Source organism: Pteropus medius, unplaced genomic scaffold (assembly GCF_902729225.1).
Source record: "Pteropus medius unplaced genomic scaffold, Ma_sr-lr_union100, whole genome shotgun sequence".
Classification (NCBI taxonomy): domain Eukaryota; kingdom Metazoa; phylum Chordata; class Mammalia; order Chiroptera; family Pteropodidae; genus Pteropus; species Pteropus medius.
The window spans coordinates 14,483,175-14,509,926 of record NW_024344370.1 but is presented as its reverse complement, the minus strand read 5'-3'; the positions used below and the strand labels follow the sequence as shown (position 1 = coordinate 14,509,926).

The following is a 26,752-nucleotide window of genomic DNA, read 5'->3' as shown; positions in this document are numbered from 1 at the left end:
CCACAATGATCATGTTTGCTACTGTAAATTTCTTCCTGTGGCAAATTAATTCATACTGATTATGAACTGGCAACCAGTAAGTTAATGGTAATATTAACTTAGTAGATGGAAGTACAACCTAAATTCATATGTGCTTTTAAAGCCACAGACAAATCTGTTTTAAAAGTAGATATAGCAATGTGCAGTTACAGAATCTTAATCAAGCAATAGCTCTGTATTAAGTTATCTTCAGGTGATCAGTATCATGCAAAGTGCCACGGGAAATAGAAGAGTGTGAATCCAAGGCTGAAAGGATCTTATGTGCTGGTTAGGAAAACAAAATCTAACCATGAAACAATCAGAGTAAAATACAGGGGAAAACACTGTATTTAATCCAGGGGTCCATGGAATAATTCAATAGGATTTGAAAGAAAGCAATGATAATTGGGCATAAGACTAGGGAGGAAAGGCTTCCAGGAAGAAGCTGAACTTAAGTTCGGCCTAGAAAAATGGGATGGACCAATGGAAAGAATATTCCTAAATGTCCAACCAGTGTAAACAAAGGCAAAAAGTCATGAAGAGAATAATGAAAGCCTGGGGTTAAGAAGATTTTAGGAAGAAGGAGAATTGAATTGGACCTGCTTATAAAGGATTTTGAAAGTCAAGGAGAGGAGTTTACATTTGACTTGCTTTTTTTCCCCATTTTTTTATACCTTTATTGAAATTATAATAGACAATTGGTTGCTCATATTTACAGAGTACAATTCAATGAGTTTTTGCCATTATAGTTGTTATATAATATATTAGTTTCAGTTGTACAGCATAGATATTAGAGATCTATATAACTCACAAAGTAATCACCCCACTAAATCTACTACTCCTCTTCCTCTTGTATATTTATTACAATATTATTGACTATTTTCTTTATGCTATACTTTGTCTCCATGACTATTTTGTAATTATCTATTTGTACTTCTTAATCATTTTGCCCTTTTTCACTGTACCCCACAACCCCCCATCTAGTAACCCTTAAAATATTCTCTGTATCTATGAGTTTGTTTCCATTTTTGTTATTGTTGTTGTTTATTTTGTTCTTTAGATTCCACATGTATGTGAAATCATGTGGCATTTGTCTTTCTCTATCTGACTTACTCCATTCATCACAATACTCTCTAGGTCCATCAAGGCAATATCTTTTTCCATCCCTTTACTTTTAGCTTGTGTGTGTCTTTTAATCTGAAATGAGTCTCTTGTAGGCAGTATATGTAGGGGTCTTGTTTTCTTATCCATTCGCTCATCTTATATTTTGGTTAGAGCACGTAATTCTTTTTCATTTGAAGTAATTGTTGATAGATATGTAGTTATTGCCATTCTTTATTCATGTTTTTGATACATATTTCTTCTTCTTCTTCTTCTTAAAGAAGTCTCTCCAACATTTCCTGTAATACTGGCTTGGTGGTGATGAACTCCTTTAGTTTTTCTTGTCTGGGAAGCTCTTTATCTGTCCTTTGACTTTAAATGATAGCTTTGCTGGATAAAGTAATCTTGGTTATAGATCCTGGGTTTTCATCGCTTTGAATATTTTGTGCCAAGTCCTTCTATCCTGCAAAATTTCTTTTGAGAAATCAACTGCTAGTCTTATGGTACGCCCTTGTAGGTAACTAACTGATTTTCTTTTGCCACTTTTAATATTCTTTCTTCGTAGTTGACTGTTGGCATTTTAATTATGATGTCTTAGTGTGGGCCTCTTTGGGTTCATCTTTTTTGGGACTCTCTGAGCTTCCTGGGGTTGTATGTCTATTTCCTTCTTTGATTTGCTTTTTGTTTAGAAACAAGCCGCAGAACTCTGAATCATTTTCTTAACCAACTAAAGGATTCACTTACTCAAATAACAAGAAAACCAGTACCAAGCGGGTATGGTAGTTCCACACTGATACCTTCTGTCTTCCTCTACCACACGTCGTGGGAGGCATTGTCATTAACCTTGCTTCACAGTTCCATTGTGACTGCACCACTTTAGATCCTCAGATCCACATTCCAGGCAGAAAGAAGAAAGACAGGAAAGGATAAGTGGGCAGTTTCTGCATTAAGAATGTAAAAGCTTTCTCAGAAATTTCTGCAGTCTCCTGCTTACATCTGACTGGCCAGAACTGTGGCAAAAGGCAACCCCTAACTGAAAAGATGTCTGGAAAAGCTAATGCTTTTGCTGGACATATTATTACCAGAAGCAAAATAAAAATTCTCTTTCTTAAAGAAGAAAGGGGAAGGGATATTGAAGCAGCAATTAGCAAACTCTGCATACTATGTACAGCAATCTTACACACTATTATTGTAGGTTCCTAAACAGAGAGTTGTCTTAGAAAAAGTAATGAATTTTTTATAAGATGGATTTGGCATTGGTGTTCAAAGGATTTGGAAAGGAGAAGAAAGATTTGGAAGAGTAGATGGAAACTAGCGAAAGTAATCTAGGAGTGGCCACTTGAACTGGAGTTCTAGATATGGGAATGAAAAGAAGGAGAGAAGCTGATAGTCATTTCCAAGAAGCAATGGACAAGATTTTGTAAAACCCATCCAAGAATGAATGGTCACGGTGGAAGGTATTGGCAAATTGACTCTTGGGTCTTTTTTTTTCCCCTCTATGCATAAAGTTAACATTTGGGGTGGATGGGAGAGAACAAATTAGAAAAAGAAATTGATAAAGGAAAATCCAAGAATCAGAGACATGTTGAAGCAATAACAAATCCAGGAGTATACTTACATTTTAAAGTAATAGGCACCTGAAGTATAAAAAAGGGATGAGTTAGATTCAAAGTTAGGGGATTCTAATATGAATGTGGTCTTTCTTGGGAATGTGAGCATTGCTTTCCAGGGCCATTCTCTAAACACAACACATAGCAGACCACTAGGATAGCCTCTAGAATATCATCTATGTTTAAAAAGCAAAATGAACCAGATCTGAAAACAAATTATGTTCCTTTTGATGACCAATCCCAAACAAAAAAGCATTCTGCCTATTTGTTAGAAGGGGAGTAGAAAGGCAGGAGGAATGCAAGGAAAGAATTCCACAGATTTTTTGTTGTTGTTTTAGCTACTCGTTATTGTTAAAGAGCAGAAAATCATTTTAAGACTAGAAAATTATTACAATTTGAAAACTCATCATGTTAGTAAGTGCCAGTCATTGTACATGGCATTAAAAGCACAGAAAAGTTTAGGTTTTGTGCTTTGACGTTATATGATTCTGTGGTGGTATTGATAGGGTTGGACTTTTATTTTAACTTGAAAAAAGCTAGAAGCTTTTAAGCACCCAAATACCTTAAGGCCCTGAGGGAAGACTTGACATTGTCTCTAATCCAACAGTCTCATCCCCAAGTTCCTTCTTGGCACTGGGGAAAGAGCTAAGGAAAAACTCAGAGATGGGTAGAATGGAAAAACTGGATCAGTCATATTTGCTGTGTTTGATTCTGTAATTACCATGAATCCTCACATAAGACTCATCTTTATCTGAATTTTCAAGGTTGAATGTAATTTATTTTTAGCTTACACACACCTGGCTTTCTTAATGCAATTAATCAAAGGTCAGCCCCAGCTGGCAAGTCACCAGTCTTCCTCTGTTCTGCAGAACACATAGATAGGGAAGGCAGAGGCACTGGTTGGGAAAGGGGGAAGTTTTCCTCGCTCCCCTCACTTCCAAAGCTATTCCGTCATCTGTTTTATGTTATTCTAACTGAAGTTTTAATGATATAAAAAAGAATCTCTTGAAAGAAAATAATTTATGTCAAAGAAATGTCATTCTGCTTCTTGCTCTCTCGTATACAACAAATCAACCTACCCGTTCAAAATTCCTTTATTGTATCTTCTATAACATTTTTCTCCACATCTGTTTGTCACTTTCTTCTCCCAGATGGTGAGTTCCTTGAGGCCAGTTTCTGGCTTATTAGACATTGTCTTTCTGGCCCCAGAACAGTGCAGGCACAGAGGAGGCACCTGAAGTGTTTTTGCTAAGCCTCCCTTTGGGGAGGCTTCTCCAAGTCTAACACTGCATTCTCAGTGTTTAAACTACAGTGAACTCTGCCAAGAGCATCAAGAGACCATAGGCAGAAAAATCAAGGAGTCCAAAGAAATGCAGAAAATTAATTAGAAAAAGAGAACCCAATGACTAATTTTATCTAAATGTTTGCTGTTTGAAAGCCAAAATGAATTTTTGGTTATTTTTAAGGCAAGTATTTGAATAGCTAAGTCAGTTACAGTGTACAAAAGTACAAGTTGGAAGAGCATACCACCAAAAGTCTCCTAGAGAACTGCACAACTACAAGGGCACCTTCATATAGACTGTGAAGCTGATTACTTGGCTGCTGGACTTCCAAGCCTTCCTCCCCCAGCCATACAGTGTTTCTTCCCAGTGGAAACTACTATTACCAGATTCTTTTTTTTTCCTCCAGAGATAATCTATGTGTCCATGTATATTAGGAGCTAAGTATATATATTTTATAAGTATACATATTTTTCAAGAATGATTTTAGTGAGCAGAATCAATAGGAAAAATCAACATGAAGCAGGTCATCAGAAGATCTTGAACTATAAAGTATCATGGGAAAAAGGTATTCAAATGAAGAATGATCACTCAACAGAAGGAGGAAATAGAGCAAGAATTCTATCCTAAAAAAGATGAGGTCACGGATCCACCTGCCTATTAGGATGGGCATTTTCATGAGGCTAATGGATTTGCCTGAAGGGAATTTGCAGTTTTTGAGTAAGAGAGAGAAATTTAGTGACCTGCCCTCCTGGGACACTGTTTACTAGAATGTGGGGATGTTCTATGTTACGGTGACCCACTCCCTTAGAGGCTCAGTGGCATTTGATCACTGCCCCTTAAGCATTTCCAGAGCCTTCCCGCATGCATTCATATTATTTCAGTATAACAAGACATTCCAGCTTTCAGGCCAAAGGAATATGACATACACTGGTCAAGGATCTGGAGCCAGGATGAAGCAGGAGGGTGAGGGCATGCTCTTTGAGGAGAAGTACCATAGTCGTTGTTATGCCTTAGCTAAACTACCTTCTGCACCAGAGATGTTTTTGGAAGTGTATTGATGTGAAGTTGGCTTGGGATGGACTGGGATAGGCCAAGTCAACCAGTTATTCATTTTTTCAGGTAACACCAAAATTCTGCTTGGAATCAGGGAGAAAGAACAAGCTAGAAAATGGGTATTTGTCAAATAAATTCTCAAGTAATTATTGGATTCCAATGACATATAAGGCACTAGGCAAGATTCTGATTTTTTAACTAGATTCCATTAGAAATTTTAGATACCCACCCACAAAGAAAGGGAAGTTCCACCTCTAAGTCTCTGTAAAGCCTCTAGTCGCTGAGGTTCTTGCCACCTCCTGCCCTGTAGAATATTGGGACAGTCTGGTAGATATATCCCATGAAAAGTATCAAAGACAGAAGGAGCTGGCTGCTCAGGTAGACTTCATGGAATAGCAGAGCTTGGTGGTGCCACCATGACTCAGGATTTGGCCTGAGGTTTTGGAGATTTCATGAGTTCCAGTTTGTAAGAGCACAAGAGTAATCTGTGGACCTCAATGTCAAAGGCAATCTATTGATTTATAAGGAGTAAAAGTTTACTCTCTGATGATCATAATGAGCTTCCCCACTGATGTAGACTACTCTACATATTGGAGCAATTATAGAAATTGTTTACTGAATGTGATCAGAGCGAAAGATTAGAAGACCTTGAAGGATAATTTAATGTACCATCCCTGCCCCACAATATTCTTGCTACATAGAATACCTATAAAAAAATTATAATAATAAAAGTTGTTTTCTGTCATTTAAAGTCTCCCCTTTGGATAGAGCAGAAACTAATATCATCAAAGCTGTATAACCCAGTCCCCTTCTTAAAGCCCATATGCATATTATTGAATGTATTCCATAGATAAAACTGATTAGAAGGTAGGGTCCAGTCGCCTTGATTGTTGTTGGATATTTCCCAAATATCCTCAATTTCTCTTTTTACAATAATGTGCAGAGAAGCATTTTTTGGTGTTACTTTTATATTTTAAGCTTATTTTTAATGTACATACAGTAAAATTCATCTTTTGAATTTTATAAGTTTTGACAATCACCACCACAATCAAAATACAAAACAGTTTTTCACTCCCACCTCCACCCCCAAAAAATACTGCCTTGACTTATACTTTCAAAATAGATTCCTTCCACAGAACCCTCATCTACTGTGTGTTCACCTTTACCACTTTTGCTTACAGGGGGTCATATTTTCTGGCATTATCTACCAATTCTGAGATCCACCAGACCAAATATGCTATCATTCCCAGAGATGGATAAAATGAAGCTTTCTAATATATTTGCTTAGGTAGGATTCAGTATATCTTTATTTGATCTATGAACATAGAACAAAAGAAAAAATTTGCATATGTTCTAAGGACATGGCTCCCAAAGAAAGTAGGAGAAAAAACTCTAACATTCCAATTGTAACTCCATCCACAAGAGATATATTAGCTCTGAGGGTTGGGAAAGAGAACCGCTAAGTCATATCTCCAATGCATTTCCTTCCTTTAAACAGGTCACAAGGACAGAGATAACCCCAACACGCTAGCAGCTGCTCCAGTGCTCGAGTAATTATATTCACTCCTGCCTTCTAGAAACTAGCCCTAGGCATTAAGAACTTTCTGTTTAACCTACGGAAGTTAGTAGCTGAATTTGCTATCATTTTAATAAGGACTCTTTTAGTAGCATGTTGTTTAATCTCCATATATTTGTGGTTCTTCCCGATTTCTTTAATAAGGACTCTTTTAAAAATATGTATTTAAAAATGGTGTATATGCATGCTCATTACAGACAGTTTAAACAATGGAAAACTAAATTTGACTTTATGATATATAGCTGGATGGTATTTAAGAACTTTTAAAAAATAAATTGTGAGTTTAATTGACTATTTCACACATTAACAGGTCTCATTAATATTTCACAACACCTGGAAGGCTCAGCCCATGCCATGGGCTGACAGATTATTTTTTATAATAAAATGGGAGAAATTTGGGTTTCTAAATTAAATGGTGGCCATAAAGGCATCCCAGAAGGGCCTTGGGAGTGTCTGGCTATGAGGCATCTGGTCACTTTTACTTGGCTCTACCACGATCCCAGGTAGTGACAAGGCAGATCATTCATTTCCTTGAGAACCTGTTGCTCTATCTGCCAGATGCATACAGAAACCCTTCTATTCATGCCAGACACAGGAAGGCAAGATTGAATGATTACTTGTGAAATGCCTGCAGATGAAGAACTCAGAAGTACAACTACATATATATTAGGATAATTATGTTAAATCATTAGAATGTTTAATTTTAAGACTCAAAGTCTCCTGTTATGATAAACTCCAGTGATCCAAAAGATCCCACGTCAGAGGGATCTTATAACAAGATTCCTTTGTATGAACAGAGAAAGGTTAGCAGTCTGGCCATGTATTTCCCATCCTGCCTTCCTGTTATCTTCCTGCAACTCTCCACCCTTTGTTTCTCTTAGCACTGCTTCTAATTCTTAAACTTATCCTCAACTCTTACCTCCTCCCTGTTTCCATTTTTTCTGAGAACAGAGCTCCAGGGTAGACCACATAAGTAAAGTGCCACTCTCTCAGATTAAAAGGGAAGCCAGTGTCTCTAACAGTAAAATGTAACATTTTCCAATGAAACACTGGGAATATTCAAGGATTAAAAAATGTGAGAGAATGTTCTTTCATAAATTTCAGGACGAACAGAAAGGGGATAAATAGATCTGCCCCTTGCATGCTGACTCACAGCGACTCGTCTACTAGCATTTACTGGAATGACCTTCAGTTTGAATGAGAACCACAAAATACCAGTAATTTTATCTGGGGAATATTTATATTTTGGTGCAGTAGGTGAATTCCCAATTAAAGGGCATTATTAGAAGCATTTTTCCCCAAAACTAAATGTAGTTTCATATTAGTTCGGCTTTGCATTTCTAATTGGTCATCATGGTTCAAAGAGGAGATTTTGTTTTTGTTTTTAAAATACATACATTCCCCATTTCCTCATAACTAATTTTCATGGATAATACCTGTTTAAGACGACATCTTGAGTCCCAGATTCCGCTAACACAGATCAACCTGATATTTTCCTCCTCAAACAATTTGCTTCCTGACGTGGAGCCTATTGGGTTTAGCGATTGGTTATACATGGAAGAAAGCCAAGAACTTAGAACATTCTCTGACCAGGGCAATAAAAATGTATGATTATTCTAGGCCTCTCCCTCCCCATCCCCACATTAGTACAAAGGGTCGACTGCTACTAACTTCCCAAACATTTCCTCTGGGTGGAAGGGTACAGGGAGACTACCCACTCTTGGCTTATGCTTCACATTCTCAATCCAGGGATCTTTCTTTCTATCTCCTACTGCTCATTGTACTTTTCAGGCATCTTTTTTCTGACTTGGTTGCAGAACCTTGTGGCACTTTGAGGATGGCTCCCTAGCATTAGTGGAGCCGGGATTTAGGACTTATCTCAAATCCGAAGTCCACTCAGAGAATGTTGCCTTTGGAAACTGAGGAGGGTAAGCAACAGCATACACAAAGTATGCATGTTGAGTTCTTCCCAAAATAACTACCTGAGAATTTGTGAGTGTGCTCCTGATCTGATTAGGCACATCCCAAAAGTCACCTGCAGTCTAAATGATGTAAGATAAAATCATATATTTTAAAGTTCCATATGGAGACTTTAAAAACAAGAACCACTCATTCCTTCTCTCATTCCACAGCAGTTTACTGAGCATTGACTTTACACCAGGCACCATGCTAGAGACCCAAAACACGGCAGTAATAAAACAGACCCAGTCCCTGCCCGTAAAGTCTAGCAGGAATTGCAAGAGCCAGTGTTGATCCAGCACTATACTAGTGTCTGAGACCTTGGGTTTGACAAACAGGTCCTCCTGTCTCTAGGAAAGTGACCTTCGATATGAGACTAGGGGCAATTTTTCAGCTTCCTATAAACCAGATGAGATAACTCACAAGATCCCTTTTGTCCCCATTCACCAAAGTGATCTGTTATTAATGTAGGCTTGAAAATATCTCCATAAGAGAAAAGACAGCCATAGAGAAGGGATGAGGAGTATTCGTAAACTAGAAAGTTCATCTCCACACTGAATGAAGAAACTCACCCTGGCCTTACCCACTGGCCTCTTTAACTGTGGTTCACCTTCACTGCAGGACAAGACCAACTCAAGGTAAATGGGCAAAGTCTTGGTTTTGAACTTGCAAAACAGAGGTCCAAATACCAGTCAATGGTGACAAGAGCTTCAGCTTTGAAAACAGAGATGATGTCAGTCAGCACTGATCCATTGATCATTACCTCAGCCCTCCTCTCCTGCCCACTCTTTCTTACCCCTCAAGAGCACCACACTGTCTAGTTTTTAATACACTTTCACATACACACTCTATTTTAAGTCTCCAACAACCCAGTGTGGAAATCCCACCACCACCACCCCCATTTCATGGATGAGAAAAATCAAACTCCCAAATTAACTTGCTCAGTTTTCCATAGCTGCCAACACAAAGCCAACATTCAAGCCCAGATCCTCAGGCTCCAAACCAATGCTCTTTCCACTATCCCATATCTATCTACTTTTACAATTTCAGTTACTTCTTTTTGCTTCTTGTTTTAGCATGTCCTGGTGGGCAACTATCCTACAACCTGCTGATTTTCTGGGAGCAGCCAGCAGATTACTGACTAGGGGAGGGCCAGCAGCTCCCCTGCCCGCTGCCTGCCCTGCCCACGTGCATCATTGCTGCCCCCAAGCCTCTCCTGCCTCTTGCATAGGAATCCCATGTCTGTCATGGATGTCTGTGGACCTACTTTTAGAAATAGAGGAGAGCACATGGGTGGCACACACTGAGGTTCTCTAGGAGTCTATTAATATTTTTGCACAGGCTGCTCAGACTTTTAAGTTGACTGGTTTCAAGATAAATTACCTCTTGAATAAGATGTCTTTTCCCTGCTCTTCTCTTCAAACCCCCCTTCCCCAATATAGATTTGTTTTTTTGGTTCTTTTATTTTACCCCCTATGGCTTGTCCTTAACACCCTGTGCTCAGAAGACAGGGATATTAATAAATAGCAGCAACTACAGCTGATTTATCTCTCAAGAAGGCTGAGAGGAAACAGATCTAGCTCTTTTTGACCTCTGTAAGGATTGGCAGTGCTTCTTAAGATCTTTATGCAAAAGAGGACTGCTGTTTAAAAGATCTGGGAAAATGTCCATGGATGTTTCCCAATGCTTTTTTAAATCTCCTGAGTTAATAACTACTAATTTAGGTGTGGGGTGTGTATATGCACAAGTCAGAAACTGGGGGAAAATTTTTATCATACTAAAATAGGGAGAAAATTAAAATGTACATATGTAAAGTCTCTGTGTTTGAAGGACAGAATTCTGCCGTTTATGTAAAAAAAAGAAAAAAAACCACGTTTCTTCTGTTCAACTATGTTTCTTTGCTATACCAAGACAATGATGAGAAAATAAAAATGTAAACACTGAAAATAAATATGCTTTTGAACATAACATTATATTACAAATATCACTCCTGATATATTGAGTCAATTAGTAGACTGTGTCACAATAAAAAACAAAAATATGAATCAAAGGCAAATGTGTTTAAATTGAATAACTTCAGTTTCAAAATTAGTGATAACAGTCCTTTACAATTAAGTTGCTTTCCAGCATAAGATACAAAACATAGCATAAAGGTATGACATCATTAGCCAAGCATTTTCAAATACTTAACAATAAAATATGCAAAAAAAAAAAAATCAATAAGTTCTGACACATGTTCTGACATGGCTCTTCTTTATTAATTCTCCAATCAAGCTCTCTAATATAAAGTAGGAATCACTGCCTCATTTAAACAGATCAGAATAAAACAGACAACCAGTTCGCATTTGGATGGTTTCTGCTATGGTTTGCCACAGTCGCTTGTAGCCTGGAAGAGTTGTCTCCAGTCTGAGCAGCCTTTTTTGCAAATAGGATCTTATCTCGGAAGAGGGTATAAAACCAACTATGGCCAAAATGAAATTCCAGAGAAAGGAGCTGCCACTTTTCCTCCATTTCAATTGGACACATTGCCTAGTCTGAAAGCCAATTATTTCTATAGATGCAACAAATTCTTGGAGCAGAGCCATAATCTCCTTAACTCCATGTGAATTTAGGGCAAAGAGACAATCTAGTAAACATGAAAAACCATCCAAGAGCCTCTGCCCTCTCCATCCTGTCCTAGTCCTTTCAATAGTGACAGCACCACTCCCCTCATTTCAATGCCCTTCCCACACCCCTCCCAGTCTTATAAAGCTAGACATTTCATTCTCCTACTGCACTTACTACAGGTGCCTGGTTCTTAAGGCGGCATTGGTAGAACATCTAACATATAGGTAATAATTTTAGAAAGAAGCAGAAGGATAGAACACAGGCCTTGGCCTCCCTTTTTCTGGACACGCAAGCTCTCCCTCTTAATTACTAAGCCCCAAACCCGTGGAAAGAAGACAAACCAGGGCTCTCTTCCCTGTCACATAAACGCAAAGCAAAGATTAATAGATATTATTTGTCATTTCTCTGACACTTTCACATAACAGTTTTAAATAGTGCCCAAATATTCACATGATAAGGGCACATATTTTTTCTATCGGTTGGATCGCCTGTGTATGGAATTGATAATCCAATGTGCAAAAGCCCATTTTTGTTTTAATTGTGCTGTAGTTGTCAAACCTTTCATAAAGACACATACAATTTGGGAATATCTAGGTACTTGTAAAAACTGAGCTTGCCTCACTAAGGACTACAGAAAACCACTGGAAGCTGTTGGTCCTCTCACCCCTGCGACCCTCAACCTGTACTGCTCAGTATGTAACCATTGCCGAGGGCCAGGACCCTGAGTTAGTCCAGGACCCTGTGTCTCCAGAGACCTGAGGCCAGGCCTTAGACCTGGCCAGAGAAACTGGCTCTGAGGAATCTTCTAATGAGCAAAAGGAACCAATCTCATTCAAACTCAGAGGATTTGGGTAAAAAGGGCTCTCCCTGGAAATGTGGAGGCAGTCACTTAGTTCTCTCCACCAGTGTCTGTGTGAAGAAGATAGAAAAATGACAAGGAGACATGTGAAAGGAAGCATGGCTCCTGTTTTAGACTCTGGCCCCACAGACTCTTCCAGGCTTTAGTAACTGGCTCAGCAGGGAAATGTCAGGCACCGCAGGAGTTACCAAAGGCTGAGTTTTACTCACACTTTTGTGAAAGGGGAGATGCAAGTGCTGTTTAAGGGACTCACTCACAGTCTTGGAATTTTTCCCCTGAAGTTGCTTCATGTGGAAGATTTGGATACATAAATCATCAAGGTGACTTTATAACATTGGGTTATATGCCTTTCTTAATCACATCAATCTCGTCCACTCATTATACCCCAGCAGTGTACTTTGCTTGGGGTGGATACTCATAAAGCTGAGATCTGAGTTAAGCATTCAAGTCCCATCTCCTACGTGGCCCTGAATATCCCCATTTTCCAGCAGCAAAGGCCCCAAGACAGAGAGAAGCAGTGAAAATCATTGGTTCCCTTAGAGAAAAAAGAACCTAAAAGACATGCAATTGCATCTCAGGCTGAAAAGTTGCGGCAGAACGTGCCCCAGTTCTGACACCTACACTAGTTGTTGTAGGACTTGAGGGTGTCACTTCATCTCTCTGCACCTTGGTACCCTCATCTTAAGTGAGGACAATGGTGCAACAAGTTCTCAGGTTTCTTCTTCCCAATCCAGTTCACTCCCACAGCTCCTCAACCCCCAAGCTTCTTTGGCTGAGGATTTACACTGGAGTCCTAAGGTCCCACTCCAAGGGGCCAGTGCTCTCCACATTAGTAACTGGGTTTGTAAGGGGAAAACACAGAGTTATTTTGAACAACCTTAGAGTAAATGAGGGTCAGTATTAAACAAACATTACTCTTAATAAATTAGTACTGACATCTAGCCAAAACCTTAATGGAAAAGGGGATTTTTAATAATAAAACAAACAAAAATAAAACAAAACAAAACAAAACAAAACAAAAACCCATTTCTTTCTCTTTAAAGGAAAATTGCCAAGGATGCAGAAGGAAATGAAGATGATCAAAGACGAGGATGTGCATTTCAATTTGGGTGTGAAAAGGGCCCCCTCCTTTCCCCACTGCCTGCAGCCAGTGGTTTCCCGAGGGAAAGCTCCCCAAAGACACCCTTTCCCAGAAGCCCTCCGGGGGCCTTTTTCCCAGTTCCGGTATGAACCTCCTCCCGGAGACCTAGACGGATTCCCAGGGGTCTTCGAAGGAGGAGGGTCTCGGAAACGGAAGAGCGTGCCCACCAAGATGCCCTATAACCACCCAGAGGGAGAAGCCGCTGTTGCCCTCCACTCCGAGGACAGCAAAAACCACGGCCCCACAAACTTCCCTCTGTTATTCCCGCAGCCCCCACGCCCCAAGTATGACTCGCAAATGATCGACCTGTGCAACGTGGGCTTCCAGTTCTACCGCACCCTGGAGCATTTTGGGGGCAAACCCGTCAAGCAGGAGCCCGTGAAGCCCAGCGCCGTGTGGCCCCAGCCCACACCCGCTCCGTTCCTGCCCACGCCCTACCCCTACTACCCTAAAGTGCCCCCGGGCCTCATGTTCCCCTTCTTCATGCCCTCGGCCTCCCCCTTCCCCTTCAGCCGGCACACCTTCCTGCCCAAGCAGCCCCCAGACCCACAGCTGTCCCGCAAGGCTGAGCCCCAGGAGAGCGAGGAGACCAAGCAGAAGGTGGAGAGGGTGGACGTGAACGTGCAGATCGATGACAGCTACTATGTGGATGTGGGCGGGGCACAGAAGCGCTGGCAGTGCCCCAACTGCGAGAAGTCCTACACCTCCAAGTACAACCTGGTGACTCACATCCTGGGCCACAGCGGGATCAAGCCGCACGCGTGCACCCGCTGCGGGAAGCTCTTCAAGCAGCTCAGCCATCTGCACACCCACATGCTGACCCACCAGGGCACGCGGCCCCACAAATGTCAGGTGTGCCACAAGGCCTTCACACAGACCAGCCACCTGAAGCGCCACATGATGCAGCACAGCGAGGTGAAGCCGCACAACTGCCGCGTGTGTGGCCGGGGCTTTGCTTACCCCAGTGAGCTCAAGGCCCACGAAGCCAAGCACGCTAGTGGGCGGGAGAACATCTGCGTGGAGTGCGGCCTCGACTTCCCCACACTGGCCCAGCTGAAGAGGCACCTCACCACGCACCGGGGCCCTATCCAGTACAACTGTTCCGAGTGTGACAAGACCTTCCAGTACCCGAGCCAGTTGCAGAACCACATGATGAAGCACAAGGACATCCGGCCGTACATCTGCTCCGAGTGTGGCATGGAGTTCGTGCAGCCCCACCACCTCAAGCAGCACTCCCTCACCCACAAGGTACTCAGCCCGTTGGGACGATGGCGCGGGGAGGAGTTGGGGTCTGGGCCAGGGGGGAAATGAGCAGAGCCTTGGGGATGAGGGGCCAGGAGACCTGCGCTGCTGGCTAATTCTGACAGGAGATGTGTAACCTTGGGCAAGGGGCTTCCCTTCCCTGAGCCCTTCATGTCCTTCCTCACCTTGAAATGGGGGAGAATGAAGAGACTAGCAATCAAGTCATTTCCCATCCAGCCTTCTAAGAGTCTGAGATGGGCCTAGAAATAAATAATGTGGATTGTTTGGAGAGGAGGTGAGGAAGGATGAAGGAAACAGCTGGTCTCTGTGCTGTTGCTTTTTAGCCTCCTAGAATCCCTAAAATTCTGTTTCTGGAAATTTTATCCGGGATACTAGCTTGAGTGTGTCATCAGGCCCTACCTACCCAAGACCAGCTCTGTGCCTGGGATATACTAATCAGAGCCTTTTTCTAGAGAATTCTTTTGGTCTCTTGCTGCTGAAGCAGTGGCCACATTTTGAGCTGTTTTCTTCCTCAACTGTGAGACCTGCTTCATATGCAGGTGCGCTCAGGGAACAGAGTCTGGCCCAGGTCCGCCAGGGCCTGTGCTTCCCTCAGGGGAGCCCCTGCCTTGCTGGCTGCAGTGCTTCTTCTCTACCCTCATCCCTAATAAGCCCTGCAGGCTTCTCCTCTGTTGCTTCACTAATCCTATTAGAGACACAGCAGCTTCCTTTGCTCCGCAAAGTCGTGTCCACACTCCCTTTTACTTGGGGTCTAGGCCAGCCCACGTGCGAATTTTTCTTTGGACTTAGAATTCCCTTTAGAGAATTTTAATAACAGTGTTAAGCAGATACTTCTTCTTGGTCCCAGGACAACTAGATCGTAGCCAAGTATAGAGGCAATCTTGAGAAGAAAGATGCTGAAGTAAATTTTACAACCCATCAAGAAAATAGTTTTGATTAATTTCATAATTTTAAATTCACTGAATATGCAACATGTTTTTAAAATTCATCTTCTAGAAGGGCATTAAAATTTAGATCTCTTCATTAACATAAATCCATACTCATCTGCAATCACCTAGACTTGAGAGCATTCCAGCTGGAAAGAGTCCCTGGGTTCTCATGACCCACCATTTGATCTTGTGATGAGGAAGCCTTCACCAGGAAAGGCCACAAGACTTGTCTTAGGTTATACAGCCAGTAAATGGCTGGGCAGAGACCTGAACTCACCCTTTAGTGCCATGGGTTCACCAAAACTGAGGAGCAGTAATTTTCTACCATGTCCCAAGTTAAAGAAATGGAAATATAGTCAGAGACAATCAGAGCTAAGCATGGAAGCCCTCCCACCATAGGTCACTATGGATACCAGTCAATATGGGTGTATAGAACAATACAGTTGTTAGCTAAGCAACTTGTTCTAAACCTGTACTACCTTAGTTTTAATGCCATGGTTCTCTAAGTTTTCCTTCCAAAAAGTCATTCTGGGTCAAGATCTCTTGCAAAGGCCTTTTCAAGGAAGCATTGGTAGTCAGCATTAGCTAATACTCTACTTATGCTGTGAGTCCTTGGAAATGCTTTCAACTGAGGGTATCGATGCTTAAGTATTCAAACACTTCTTCACAAACAGCTAGGGAACTAGAAAACCTCCTTCTATCCTGTTTTCTAATTCAGAAAGCTGTCCTCCCCCAAATTTCTTCATAAGACAGAAGCCAGCTTAGAGGAGATTCCATACCCAAATCACACAATACACAGAGGTCACTGTGGCCTGTGGGGACCCAGGAGACCATCTTAAGAGGTGATTATCAAGTTGTAATTTATTGACGTGTAGATATAAGTTGTTGTTCTGGGACTTTCAAGTTCATTAATGAGAACTCAAGAGAACACTGGTTTTTATGTAGGGAATAATATTATCAGTTTAGGAAGTTTATTTTTTTCATTATCATGAAAGCCAGATTATAGACTCATTTTGCATATCATCCCACAGTGCTCTTACCCAAATCCTGTTAATCCTTGGGAACTGTTGCTGTGGAATTAACCTCAGCAACAGCAGGAACAACAAAAGCAATAGCTTTCTTTTCCTCTAACAGTCCGGGTAGTTTATGGTTTTCAGAAGAAAAAAAGATGATGTAATCAACACTTTTCAACAAAACAGCAATTTAACAAAGCTCAAGCCACACCATTCGGAACTCGACATCTATCACCAAGCTCTTCGTGGATTTATGTGGCGGAGAGAAAAGTGAAGGCTAGAAGGCTGGTGAAAGCGTGTTACCTGCTAACCACATTCCCTTTGGTGTTTGAATCTTGCCTCCCTCCAGGGTGTGAAGGAGCACAAGTGTGGGATTTGCGGACGAGAGTTCACTCTGTTGGCCAACATGAAGAGACACGTACTGATCCACACCAACATCCGGGCCTACCAATGTCACCTCTGTTACAAGAGTTTTGTGCAGAAACAGACCCTCAAGGCACACATGATCGTTCACTCTGATGTGAAGCCTTTCAAATGCAAGGTGGGCTGGGGCCCCTGGGAGAGTGCAGAAATGAAGGACTCTGAGGGTTGTACAAATGCCTAATGGGGAAGAGTCTCCATTTCATCAGTGGGGCCACCGAGGCTCAGAGTAGGTCCATGACCAACCCCAAGTCTATGTGCTGCTCTGTCCCTCTTTCCACCGCACCTATGCTCACAGCAGCCCTCAGCCGGCCTCTAAGGAGCCTGCCCTCTCACTGTGGAACCAGTGCCCAGGGGAGGGAGGCAGCCAGTAGGGGAGGTCTGAGGGTGGAAGGCTCATTCAGGGAATGAGTTTATCAGAGGATGAAGGTGATATGATGTGATCCTGTTCTAGCAAGGAATAATCCGATGTAGCCCTCTTCCCCTTACAGGCCAAAGAGTAGAACACAGAAAGGAGTCAGAGAAGCTTCTATCACATCCTCCTGTTCCCCTGACACTTGGGGTGAGCAGTGTAATTTGAGGGCAGGTTTCCTAAAGAGGATGAAAGAGATTCTGAGATCGGCCCTTGGATGACCTCAGAAGTACTTGCTTGGACTGGGGAATAACTGTGAGCACAGTCATCTGAAGCATTTCTCATTGATTCCTAAGGACCGTGGAGTGTCTTTGTTAAAATCTGTGTCACATTAACTTGGTTGGATTTTTATTTCATCAGCTGAGATCACATGTGAGCTGGAGATTTGTAAAACCCAAGACACTGACTGGTATTACTCAGAAATGTTTGGGCTTCCCACGCTGTCCCTCCCCATCCCACATCATTTTCCTTCTCCACTTCTAAAATGAAAAGGAATCTCGCTCAGGATAGGGTAGTTTCATTCGAGGAATGTGCTAGCCATGATACCCCCGGTCACGAGGAGAGGGGCTGAGGGAGAAGAAGAGGGAAATCACCACACTCAGATATATCATTACAGCCTTTCTGTTTGAAATTTTCCTTCTCTCTGTTGCTGCATGTCTGACAGGGTCCAAATATATTCTCAGTCAATCCCTATTTCTAAAGTAGGGTGCCCTGCTTCTAGGGGCTGTTCCTGACTTAATCCTCTGCAATGTGTCTCCTCACTTGAAGGAACCCCCTGTGAAGCTGACTTCTTTCCGGTGTTGGCCAGTCCTGGACGGGGTGAGAAGGGTCAGGAACCAGAGCTTCCCCAGACCTGTGTGGGCATTCTCCGGAGGTGGGGGAAGGAGGTTTCTCCCTCCAGCCCTTTTCCTGCCACCTACTTGTGTTTCCCCTCCTTTCCTTCAAGTTTCCAATGGTTTGAAAGTCAATTTATGTCCATCTTGGGTCATCTGAGCTGAAGGGGGATGAAGCTGCATGCAGGATGGGCCTGGTACAAGGAGCAAATGTCGGGCCCCTTGTTCAAATGTTATGGAGAATTTCAAGAAGGACGTTACACCAAACTCAGGACCCTTCTGAGTTTTGGGGCCTGTGGGACTGCACAAGTTGCATACCCATGAAGCTAGTTTTGGCTGCATGAGACAATGGACGCCACAGACCACCTCTTCTCTCTCTCTCTTCAGGCACGTTTTTGATTGCCTTCCCACCTCACTGAGCCCCATGAGCCTTTCACTTTTAACAGAGCTGTTCCCACCTGACAGGGGTTTACTGTCTCCTATAATGGTGGTGCTAACAGGAGCTCTTTGCCACTCTTCACTCCTTGTATTGAGTTTCCTTTTGGACTTTGAGCATGTACTGTATTTTTTATCTTATCAACTGGTGGTAGATAGCACATAAAATTGTTAAAACATGAAGGGAGCCATTGCATAGTTTGCAGTCCCCTAAAAATTCACATCTGTCCAGTCCAACCAACTCCTACCTCTACCTCATCAATTCAGGTCCAGCAGTAGTGGGCAAACCGTGCAGAAAACGTCTCTGAAACAGAGGAATATGTCAGGGGGCAGAGCCAATACAGGAAAGGGGCTTGCAGGCATGATTTGGAGGCACAGAGGCAGTTCTGTTTCTCTACTTCAAGGGCCTCAGAGAGACCTAGAGGATTTCTTGGACCAGGTGGTTTCTGAAGATTTAGAAGATTCTCTCTGGTACCAGTGCATAGAAGACTATACAATGTAGTGCAACCAGCCTTCAATAATGCAGTGAGCCAGCCTAGCTTGATGTTTCAGGCCTCCGCTCATGAACAACTGCCCCCTCCTCCTCCACTCTAGTGATAGTGCACCACGCATGGTCCAGATGGCATCTGATGGTCAACTTTACGGTTCAGAAACTCAATTTGACTTATTCTTGAGGGTACATTAGGTTCTGGATGTCTGGTCACATCATTGGCTCCCATAAAAGAAGGGCTCGTAGCATGAAATGCCAATTCTGAAACAATGCACAGTTTATATTTTCCAATGAAAGATTGGCATGGCATTGGACTGGTTATCTATCTGCAAAAATCTTTTCTTCCTGGCGGGTAGGTTCCCTCACCAGCCCACACTGCTTAAGAAAGTGTATCTGTGATTAGAACAAAAAGAGTATTTTTGTCAAACTTAGGTGGCCCATCTCCATTCTTAAACATTTCTGAAACAAGAACGGGTGTTGGTCACCTTGATCAAGAACCCTCAGTCTCCTGGAAAGTGCCAAAAGCATACTGCCAGGTTCTTCCTCTATTTGTTCCCATATATCTGCAAAGTGCCACCCTGCTTGTTGTCCTCTTCCTACCATCACCCTTCTTCATTTCAAAAGAATTTCAGAGCATGCGTGACTTTATAGATTATGTAATGGGGATCTGTGTTGGTAAAGTAGCTCCAGATCCCACGGTGGGGTGGGCCATCTCAAGATGGTGTCCTGTGGACTTTGCTTCCCATCTATTTTGTGTGGATTCTTAAAAACTGGCCCTGGGTGGAGGGAGTAGGGAGAGGAATGGAGGGCCATTTGCTTATCACTGTGCAATTTATAGCTAGCAGAGATAAGTGGCTGGCTGGCTGCACAGTGATGGTGGAAAAGAGGCCCAGTCAGCTAAACCTGGGCTTTATCATCTTCATATGATTGACTTGTTGGAAAAAAAAGTACAGGCCTTGCTCTCGCCATACTCCATGAGTTAGCTCTGTCTCCTTTACTCTAAAACTTGCAAAAAAGGGAGATTCTTTAAGTAACAAATTCTAATTTCTTGGGACTCTCACCACTAAAAATCCTTCCTAAAATAAACCCCTCCTCCTGTTGCAACATGAACTGGTTCTCTCCGGCCCTGGGCTCAGTGGAAACAGCTGTCCACAACAAGCAGCAAAGTTCATTCGCTATGGGATTAAGCATTAACAATAGAATGGAAAATTAGAGGAGAGGAAAGGTTTCCATTCCATGTTCCTTTCTTTTTTCTTTTTTTCATTTCTTTTTCTTTTTTTCTTTTTTTTTTTCTTTTTTTTTTGGTTAATATAAAAAAATACTGCCCTTCTGGGCTTTTTGCTATTGGCTCGACTTCTGGAGTCCTTGCTTCTTGGAGCCAGCTGGAGCTTCTCCAGAGACCTGTGCCTATAGACTTAAGCCCTTTTTCAGAAAGATGCTTCCCAGATTCTGCGTAAGCATGCAGGGGTGGATTTGGATGCTATCCTCGTAGCAGCCACACTCCATAAAAGCAAAGAACCAGCTGCCGTCTTTGGAAAACCTGTCCAGGAAAAGCAGCCATCCAGAATTTCCGGGACAAATTCTCCTTTGAGATGGGTGAAGCCGGGAGCTGCCTAAGTTATGAATCACCAGGTCATCTGCAGCGTGGTCTAAAACAGAGCCCTGAAGGCTAAGGGCAGAGCTGATAGAAGCGGATGAGGTCTCCTTGAAAAAAGTCCCCACCACCTCCACCGAACAGGCTCCATCTCTCCCTCCAGCTCTTGGATGCCTCTTTGGGGAGAAACCAGGTGGGGACTTTTAGGGACCCAGAACTGGGGACCAGGGTTCTCAGGCTGGCATTGAGGGGGTTAAGGCAGTGACCAGATAGCAAGCAGCCTTTTGGCAGCAAAGCCCTCCTCAGCAGAAGGAAGGATATAGCTGTATGAACTGCCTGCTTAACAATGCCTCACATGTCCCCAGGGGCCCGCCTGCAAATAGATTTCATCTTGCTTTCTCTTGTACTTTTCAAAGCTTCCTGTTTTCTCACGGCCCTCTTGGACAGTTTACAGTCTCTCTCTCCCTCCCTCCCTCTCTCTCTCTCTTTGAGGAAAGGAACACCCTTCTTATTAAAAGAGAGAGAGAAGAATGTAAGGGAAGGGCAGCTTAGCGGAGGCCATTCTCCTCAGCTGCAGGCTGCAGCTTTTTGACCTTTTCTCTAAGAATAGGAAAACACAGGCTTCCTGGTGCATCTCAGTCCTCAGGCTCAGATCAGGCTGGTTGGCAAGAAATAGCATGCCTCTTCTTGGCTTTGTGGGCCTCTGGCCATAGCCCTGTGGCTTCCCTGTCTCTGCACAAAACTGACCTAACTTCTTGGTGGCTCTGGCTATCCGCATTGTCGCTGGGGATCATGGGGAGGTGCCTGAGACATCTCTAGAGCCTGGGCCAGGAAGGGAAGGGGCATGAGGAGGCTGGAGTTTGGAACTCCTATGAAGATGAGGAACAGGGCACCTGCTGGCTGTCTAAAGGGCTGACTAGTGATCAGGGAGCCAGATAATGGGCTCTCCCAAAGCCTGCAATCTAGGCTGAATCTTCTCTTTCTGTCCACATTTTTCAGTGCTGGGTTAGGCACAACTGCTTCTACTTCTATTATGCCTCAAGTAACCTGGCAGATATTTACTCAAAGGATTCATCACTTGGTTTTTTCTTTAATATTTCCTCCAAATAACATGGTTTAAAAAGACAGCACCCTCATCTTCAAAGATCTTCCTATTCCTATTCCTGGAATGTAAAAGAGTCTACCGTGTACATGATAATGATAGTAATAAAAGCTAATACTTATTGAGCTCTATTTGCCAAGCCCTTTACATGAATTGTTTCATTTGATCCTTATAACACCCTTCATAAGAAACCATTATTATCATCAACATTTTATAGAACAGAAAATGGAACAAGTCCTCTATTCCTCTGCGGTCTCACCATCACCTCTCTGCTCTGCCATCACAAAACTTCATGATCTGTGCGACCTCTTTGTAAAGGACAGTTCAAAACGTTCGTTGCAATTTTCTATTAAATGTTGAGGTCCACCTCCCTCTTAAAAAATAGGTATAAAAATGAGTATCGATGGACCAGCTGAGATTTATGTCAGGCACAGTAAGGCCCCTCATTAGAATGACTGAGCTGACCGTCTGCAAGATGACATCTGAGTCCTCACCACACCAGCAGCTTCCTGTACCAACACCTGCCCCTATTTTAATCTTCGTAGAACTTAGCAGAAGATGATTCAGCAAATATTGACTCGGGCAAGCTCTGAGCCTCATACCTCATGATTAAAGGGGGCCTTGAAATAGATGTCTGCTTTTTCCAGGAGAAAGAACAAGAGTTTGGGTCTCTTTCTCAGCCTTTCTTCTTCCCTCCTCCACTACAGCAATTCTGCTTAGAGCTCATATCTCAAACCCCACCCAAGGGTGCCATTGTTAATTGACCCAATCTTCTTTCTCTGGCTCCTCTTCACTAACAGTGACTGAGAGGCCACTCTCTGAATTTCACTGACACAAAATATCTCCGTACACTCATGTATTGTCACGTAAGGACAATATGCTGAGAAAGGCGAAGAGGCCAGTTGTTCTGATAAGAACTAAAGGGCTTTATGGAAGAGTCAGGGGCTGAGAGGAAGAAGCTAAGAGTGCCTACCACTGAAATGTGAATGGTGTCCTAGTACCTCGGGTCCTGAGTTAATTGTTTCTATTCTTCTGCCACTGAGGATTTTGGTTTACACGCTACTGTGTATAGGGTTATACACAAGATAGTGGGGAAAGGAGCAGAGTTGGTGATGGCTGCTTTTTGGAATTTTTACATGGGATAGTGATATTTTCCTGACTTGTTCTTTTATTCCCACAACAAAAAAACTTAGATATTTATTAAGTGTTACTATGTATGTACTCTTTTGCTTGATACTGAGGTTAGCCACAAAGACCATCTGAAGATGGTCTAGGCACCTTTTACTGTCCCGAACATCTTTTACAGTCGATGCATCTCCACTGAGCCCTGGGAAAGCTCTCCATTGGCTGGCCCAGTAGGTTACCATAAACCATGAAGGATAACTCTGGTACATAAAAATTACATTTTACCAACAGCACAGAAATCAGTCTTCTTTACCAAGCATACATTAGATAATATAACTGACCAATCATGTCCCACAGTGGACCTACCCTGAGGCTATAGGCCTTGACTTCAGGGAACAATATTATTTTAATGTCCTAATGTCCTTATATACCCCTGAAATGTCCCAGGAAGTTCGGTAGTGAATGAATTGAGCCAGAAAAACATTAAAATATAAAAACACACTGCTATGATAAAGGATCATAAAAACTTGCTTACCTAAGTCTGAGGAAGTCTGTGGAAAATACCCAGAGGTAGCCACTGTGATGTGTGCATACCTCTGTGTGGGGGAGTGGGGAGGTGAGGAGGAAGGTAGGTGGGACCTTGGGGCAAGTGAATTGCAGGATCTGCTCTGACCCCAAAGTCACAGCAGCTGAGATAACTAGCAGTTGATCACTGTTGCAACAGTGAAAGTTACCTGGACTGTAGTTTAAGGTTGAATGAGGTGTCCAAAATATTTAATGAAAAAACTTTATTCTTGTGTCAAAACAAAGGCACTCTACACATTCTTCAAAGTTAGGCTAAAATTCTATCTCTTTTATAAAACCCTTTTGGACCAGTCCAACTTCTAATACCTCAGCAACCGTAGATAACTAAAAGTGGAATTTCTTCCTTCATGAGAGCCAAGTGAAGAAGGTACCCATCTCATCTTTCCAGTTGTTCTCTCTGTCTGGCCTATAAGACTGTGAGACCCATTTAGGCCTAGCTCCTCTCCCCTGTGTGTCTTGTGCTTAACTACTCACGGATTTTGCTGTTTTCAGATCTTCTGCTGCAACATCATCCAAATAATCAGGAACCATATTATGAACCAAATGAGATATACCTTTTCTAAAATGACCCATAACTGGAAATACCTAATGTAGAATCTCTAGATTCAAAGCTTTTTTTTTTTTTTTCCTTTGCCAGGATGGAGAACTACATAAACTAAGCTAATAAATAGAACTCTACCAGAACTCGTACACATGTGCCAAGCTGAATGACAAGTTGCTATATCTTAATAAGTTGTCTCTATTGAGAATAAAAGAAAGCAAGTATATATCTCACATGTAGGGCTTCTGAGGATGTTTAAATTAGACCAAATATCTCAGCCTTTCCTCTCTTGGTTCACCTTTTCCAAATAAATGTGGTGTGCAGATACTCTGAATACTGAGGATGGGACACCAGAATGCTGAATTCATTATTGCTAGTAAAGAAGTAAAAAGTGAAAAAGTACTTAAATCCCTCCAATTTGAATCATTTAAAAATACAGAACCAACCATTCGTTAACCATGCATGGATTATCTGTGACAGATTTGTAATCCCAGGCTGGCTTCCTCTCACTGACCACCCAGCATTCTTTTGGGTTAATCTCCCAAGGTCACTATTTGTTAGGTCTACCCATTCTTTTAAGCCAGTTTCTCTTCTGAAAGAAGTTGGAGAACCGCTGTTGTTGTCCATTATGCGTTACACTTTGATGGAAATGAGAGAAATGACCAAAAAATGAATAAAACATGTTTACTTTTTGTATGCCTGAGATAATATGTTCAGTACTTCAAATCTCTACACAGAGAAAAGACATACTCCTTCCTTTACATGTGTCTTTGTTCCTTTTAACTTTGAAATTCATTCCAATAATTAGCTAATTTAAAAATTAGAAAAGCATTGCGTGATATCGTCTAATAGAGGATCTATTGGGGCAGGGGCGGGGTGCGGATACAGTGTGGTATGGTGATCGACCATGTGGCTTCTGGTATCCGATGACCTGAGTTCATTATCCTAGCTCTAGCACCTACTAGCTATGTGCCTTGGCCAATCTCTTCATCTTAATCCCTTAGTTTGTCCATCTGCAAAATAAGGTTGATAACAACACTCATCTCATAGGATTGATGTGCAAACTAAGTGAGATATTCCATGGCAGACTTACAACAGTGCCTTCTGTATTGTAAATGCTCCATAAATATTAAACAAGTAATTGTAACTGTTTTTATGAAGGTGAAGCACACTTTGAGCAATTGCTTTTCAGATCAGCTTTTCTCCCTTTCAAAAGATCGTATTCAAAAGACACTTTAATAGCTTTAATAGCTCTGTGATCCATTCCTACTTCTTTACTTCTGAGCCTGGACACAATCCAGCCCCTCCCCAACTTCCACAGGGACATTTTCTTTGGAAGCAACTTAAAATGCCCAAATCCAAAGTAGCAGCACCCCTGGGTGTGGGTTCACCTGGGCACGGTCCCCTGCCTGCGAGTAACCTGTGTTCTCCTTGTCACTGTCTCTGACAGCTGTGTGGGAAGGAATTCAACCGGATGCACAACCTAATGGGCCACATGCACCTGCACTCCGACAGCAAACCCTTCAAGTGCCTCTACTGCCCAAGCAAATTCACCCTGAAGGGGAACCTGACTCGCCACATGAAAGTCAAACACGGGGTCATGGAGCGGGGCCTCCATTCGCAAGGTAATCGCTCTTCCAGAAAGCCCCCAAGGCTGTCAAGGCCAGTGGGTAAGAAATGGGAAGTGACCTTGTTTCTAGGGGGGCTTCAGTCTGAGGGGTTATTCTTATTGTGGAAAAGGGAGTGACATTTTGAAGACCACAGCAGAGTAGCAGGAGCAGGCTGACAGTGGCACTAAAACAAATATAATGCTGAAATCTGAAGGCAGTAAGTAAAAGTGAATTCTAGAAAGTAAATCAGAACTTCGCAATGACGCCAGTCGGAACCATTGTTGAATCTTCGTTCCAGACACTGCATCAGGTGCCTTGCCTCCTTGCCTCTTCACAGCAGCTTCAGGCTGGAGGAACTTCTATCGTCCCTACTTTACAGATGAGGGAACTGAGGCTTCAGGACATTATTAACTTGCTCAGCTGAAAAGCGGCAGAGTCAGGATTTGAACACAGACCTTCTTGACTCTAAATCCTTTATTGCATCCTCATCATTGCACAGCTGATAGAGGGCATGCAATTTTTCTTTCCTTTCTAAAAAACAGGTCTGCAGGCTCCGTTGTCAGCAGGTGTGTGTCTGTAGCAGACTAAGTCTCTTCTGCCTGTTCACAACCATATATACTCAAGGACAGTTTTCTTGCTCAGTAAGGCTGATGGCCCCATGTGCACAGCAGGGGCTTACATCTCCCCCACTGAACCCTAACTGAACTGATTAAAAGTTCTTCCCTCATTTATTCTCTCAGTCTCAGGGCCCTCAGCAGTGAAGAGTTCACGTTTCAGATCTACTGAATTCAGCAGGATGCCCCTAAGTCACCTAACCAGGCCATCCTTCAATAAATAGGCAGTAAATGCATGTTGTCTAGTCAGTGTGCTATGTGCTATGTGCCATGGCAGAGATGAGAGGGAGAAGACCATCTTTGCCCTCTAAAAGGTCTTTGGAGAGAGAAGACATACATATGTGTAACTTCAAAAATCATAGTAACTGGCTGCTGTTTTCTGATCACTAGTATGATCCAACTGCAGGGCTAGACACTTTAGAGTTCATTCCCACAATTCCACAAAGTAGACTGTGTAATTCTCATTTTATATAAGAGGAGATCAAGGCCGAGAGGTGTTACATAAACTGCTCAAGATCAAACAGCAAATCCAAAGGCAGAACTGGGCTTCCAAATGGCAGTTTTCACCACACTAGGTAA

At 42.5% G+C, this 26,752-nt stretch overlaps 1 protein-coding gene across 12 annotated transcripts in view; it reads left to right on the top strand.

Moving 5' to 3' along the window:
• The window catches only part of ZNF366 (zinc finger protein 366), a 268,862-nt gene that overhangs the window by 236,284 nt on the left and 5,826 nt on the right, over positions 1–26,752 (top strand). For all 12 annotated transcript variants that reach the window (XM_039870188.1, XM_039870182.1, XM_039870187.1 and 9 more), the window contains 3 exons: positions 13,110–14,455; positions 16,762–16,953; positions 25,400–25,574. In XM_039870188.1, the coding sequence (XP_039726122.1) occupies positions 13,110–14,455; positions 16,762–16,953; positions 25,400–25,574 (1,713 nt within the window). The remainder of the gene's footprint in view (positions 1–13,109; positions 14,456–16,761; positions 16,954–25,399; positions 25,575–26,752) is intronic.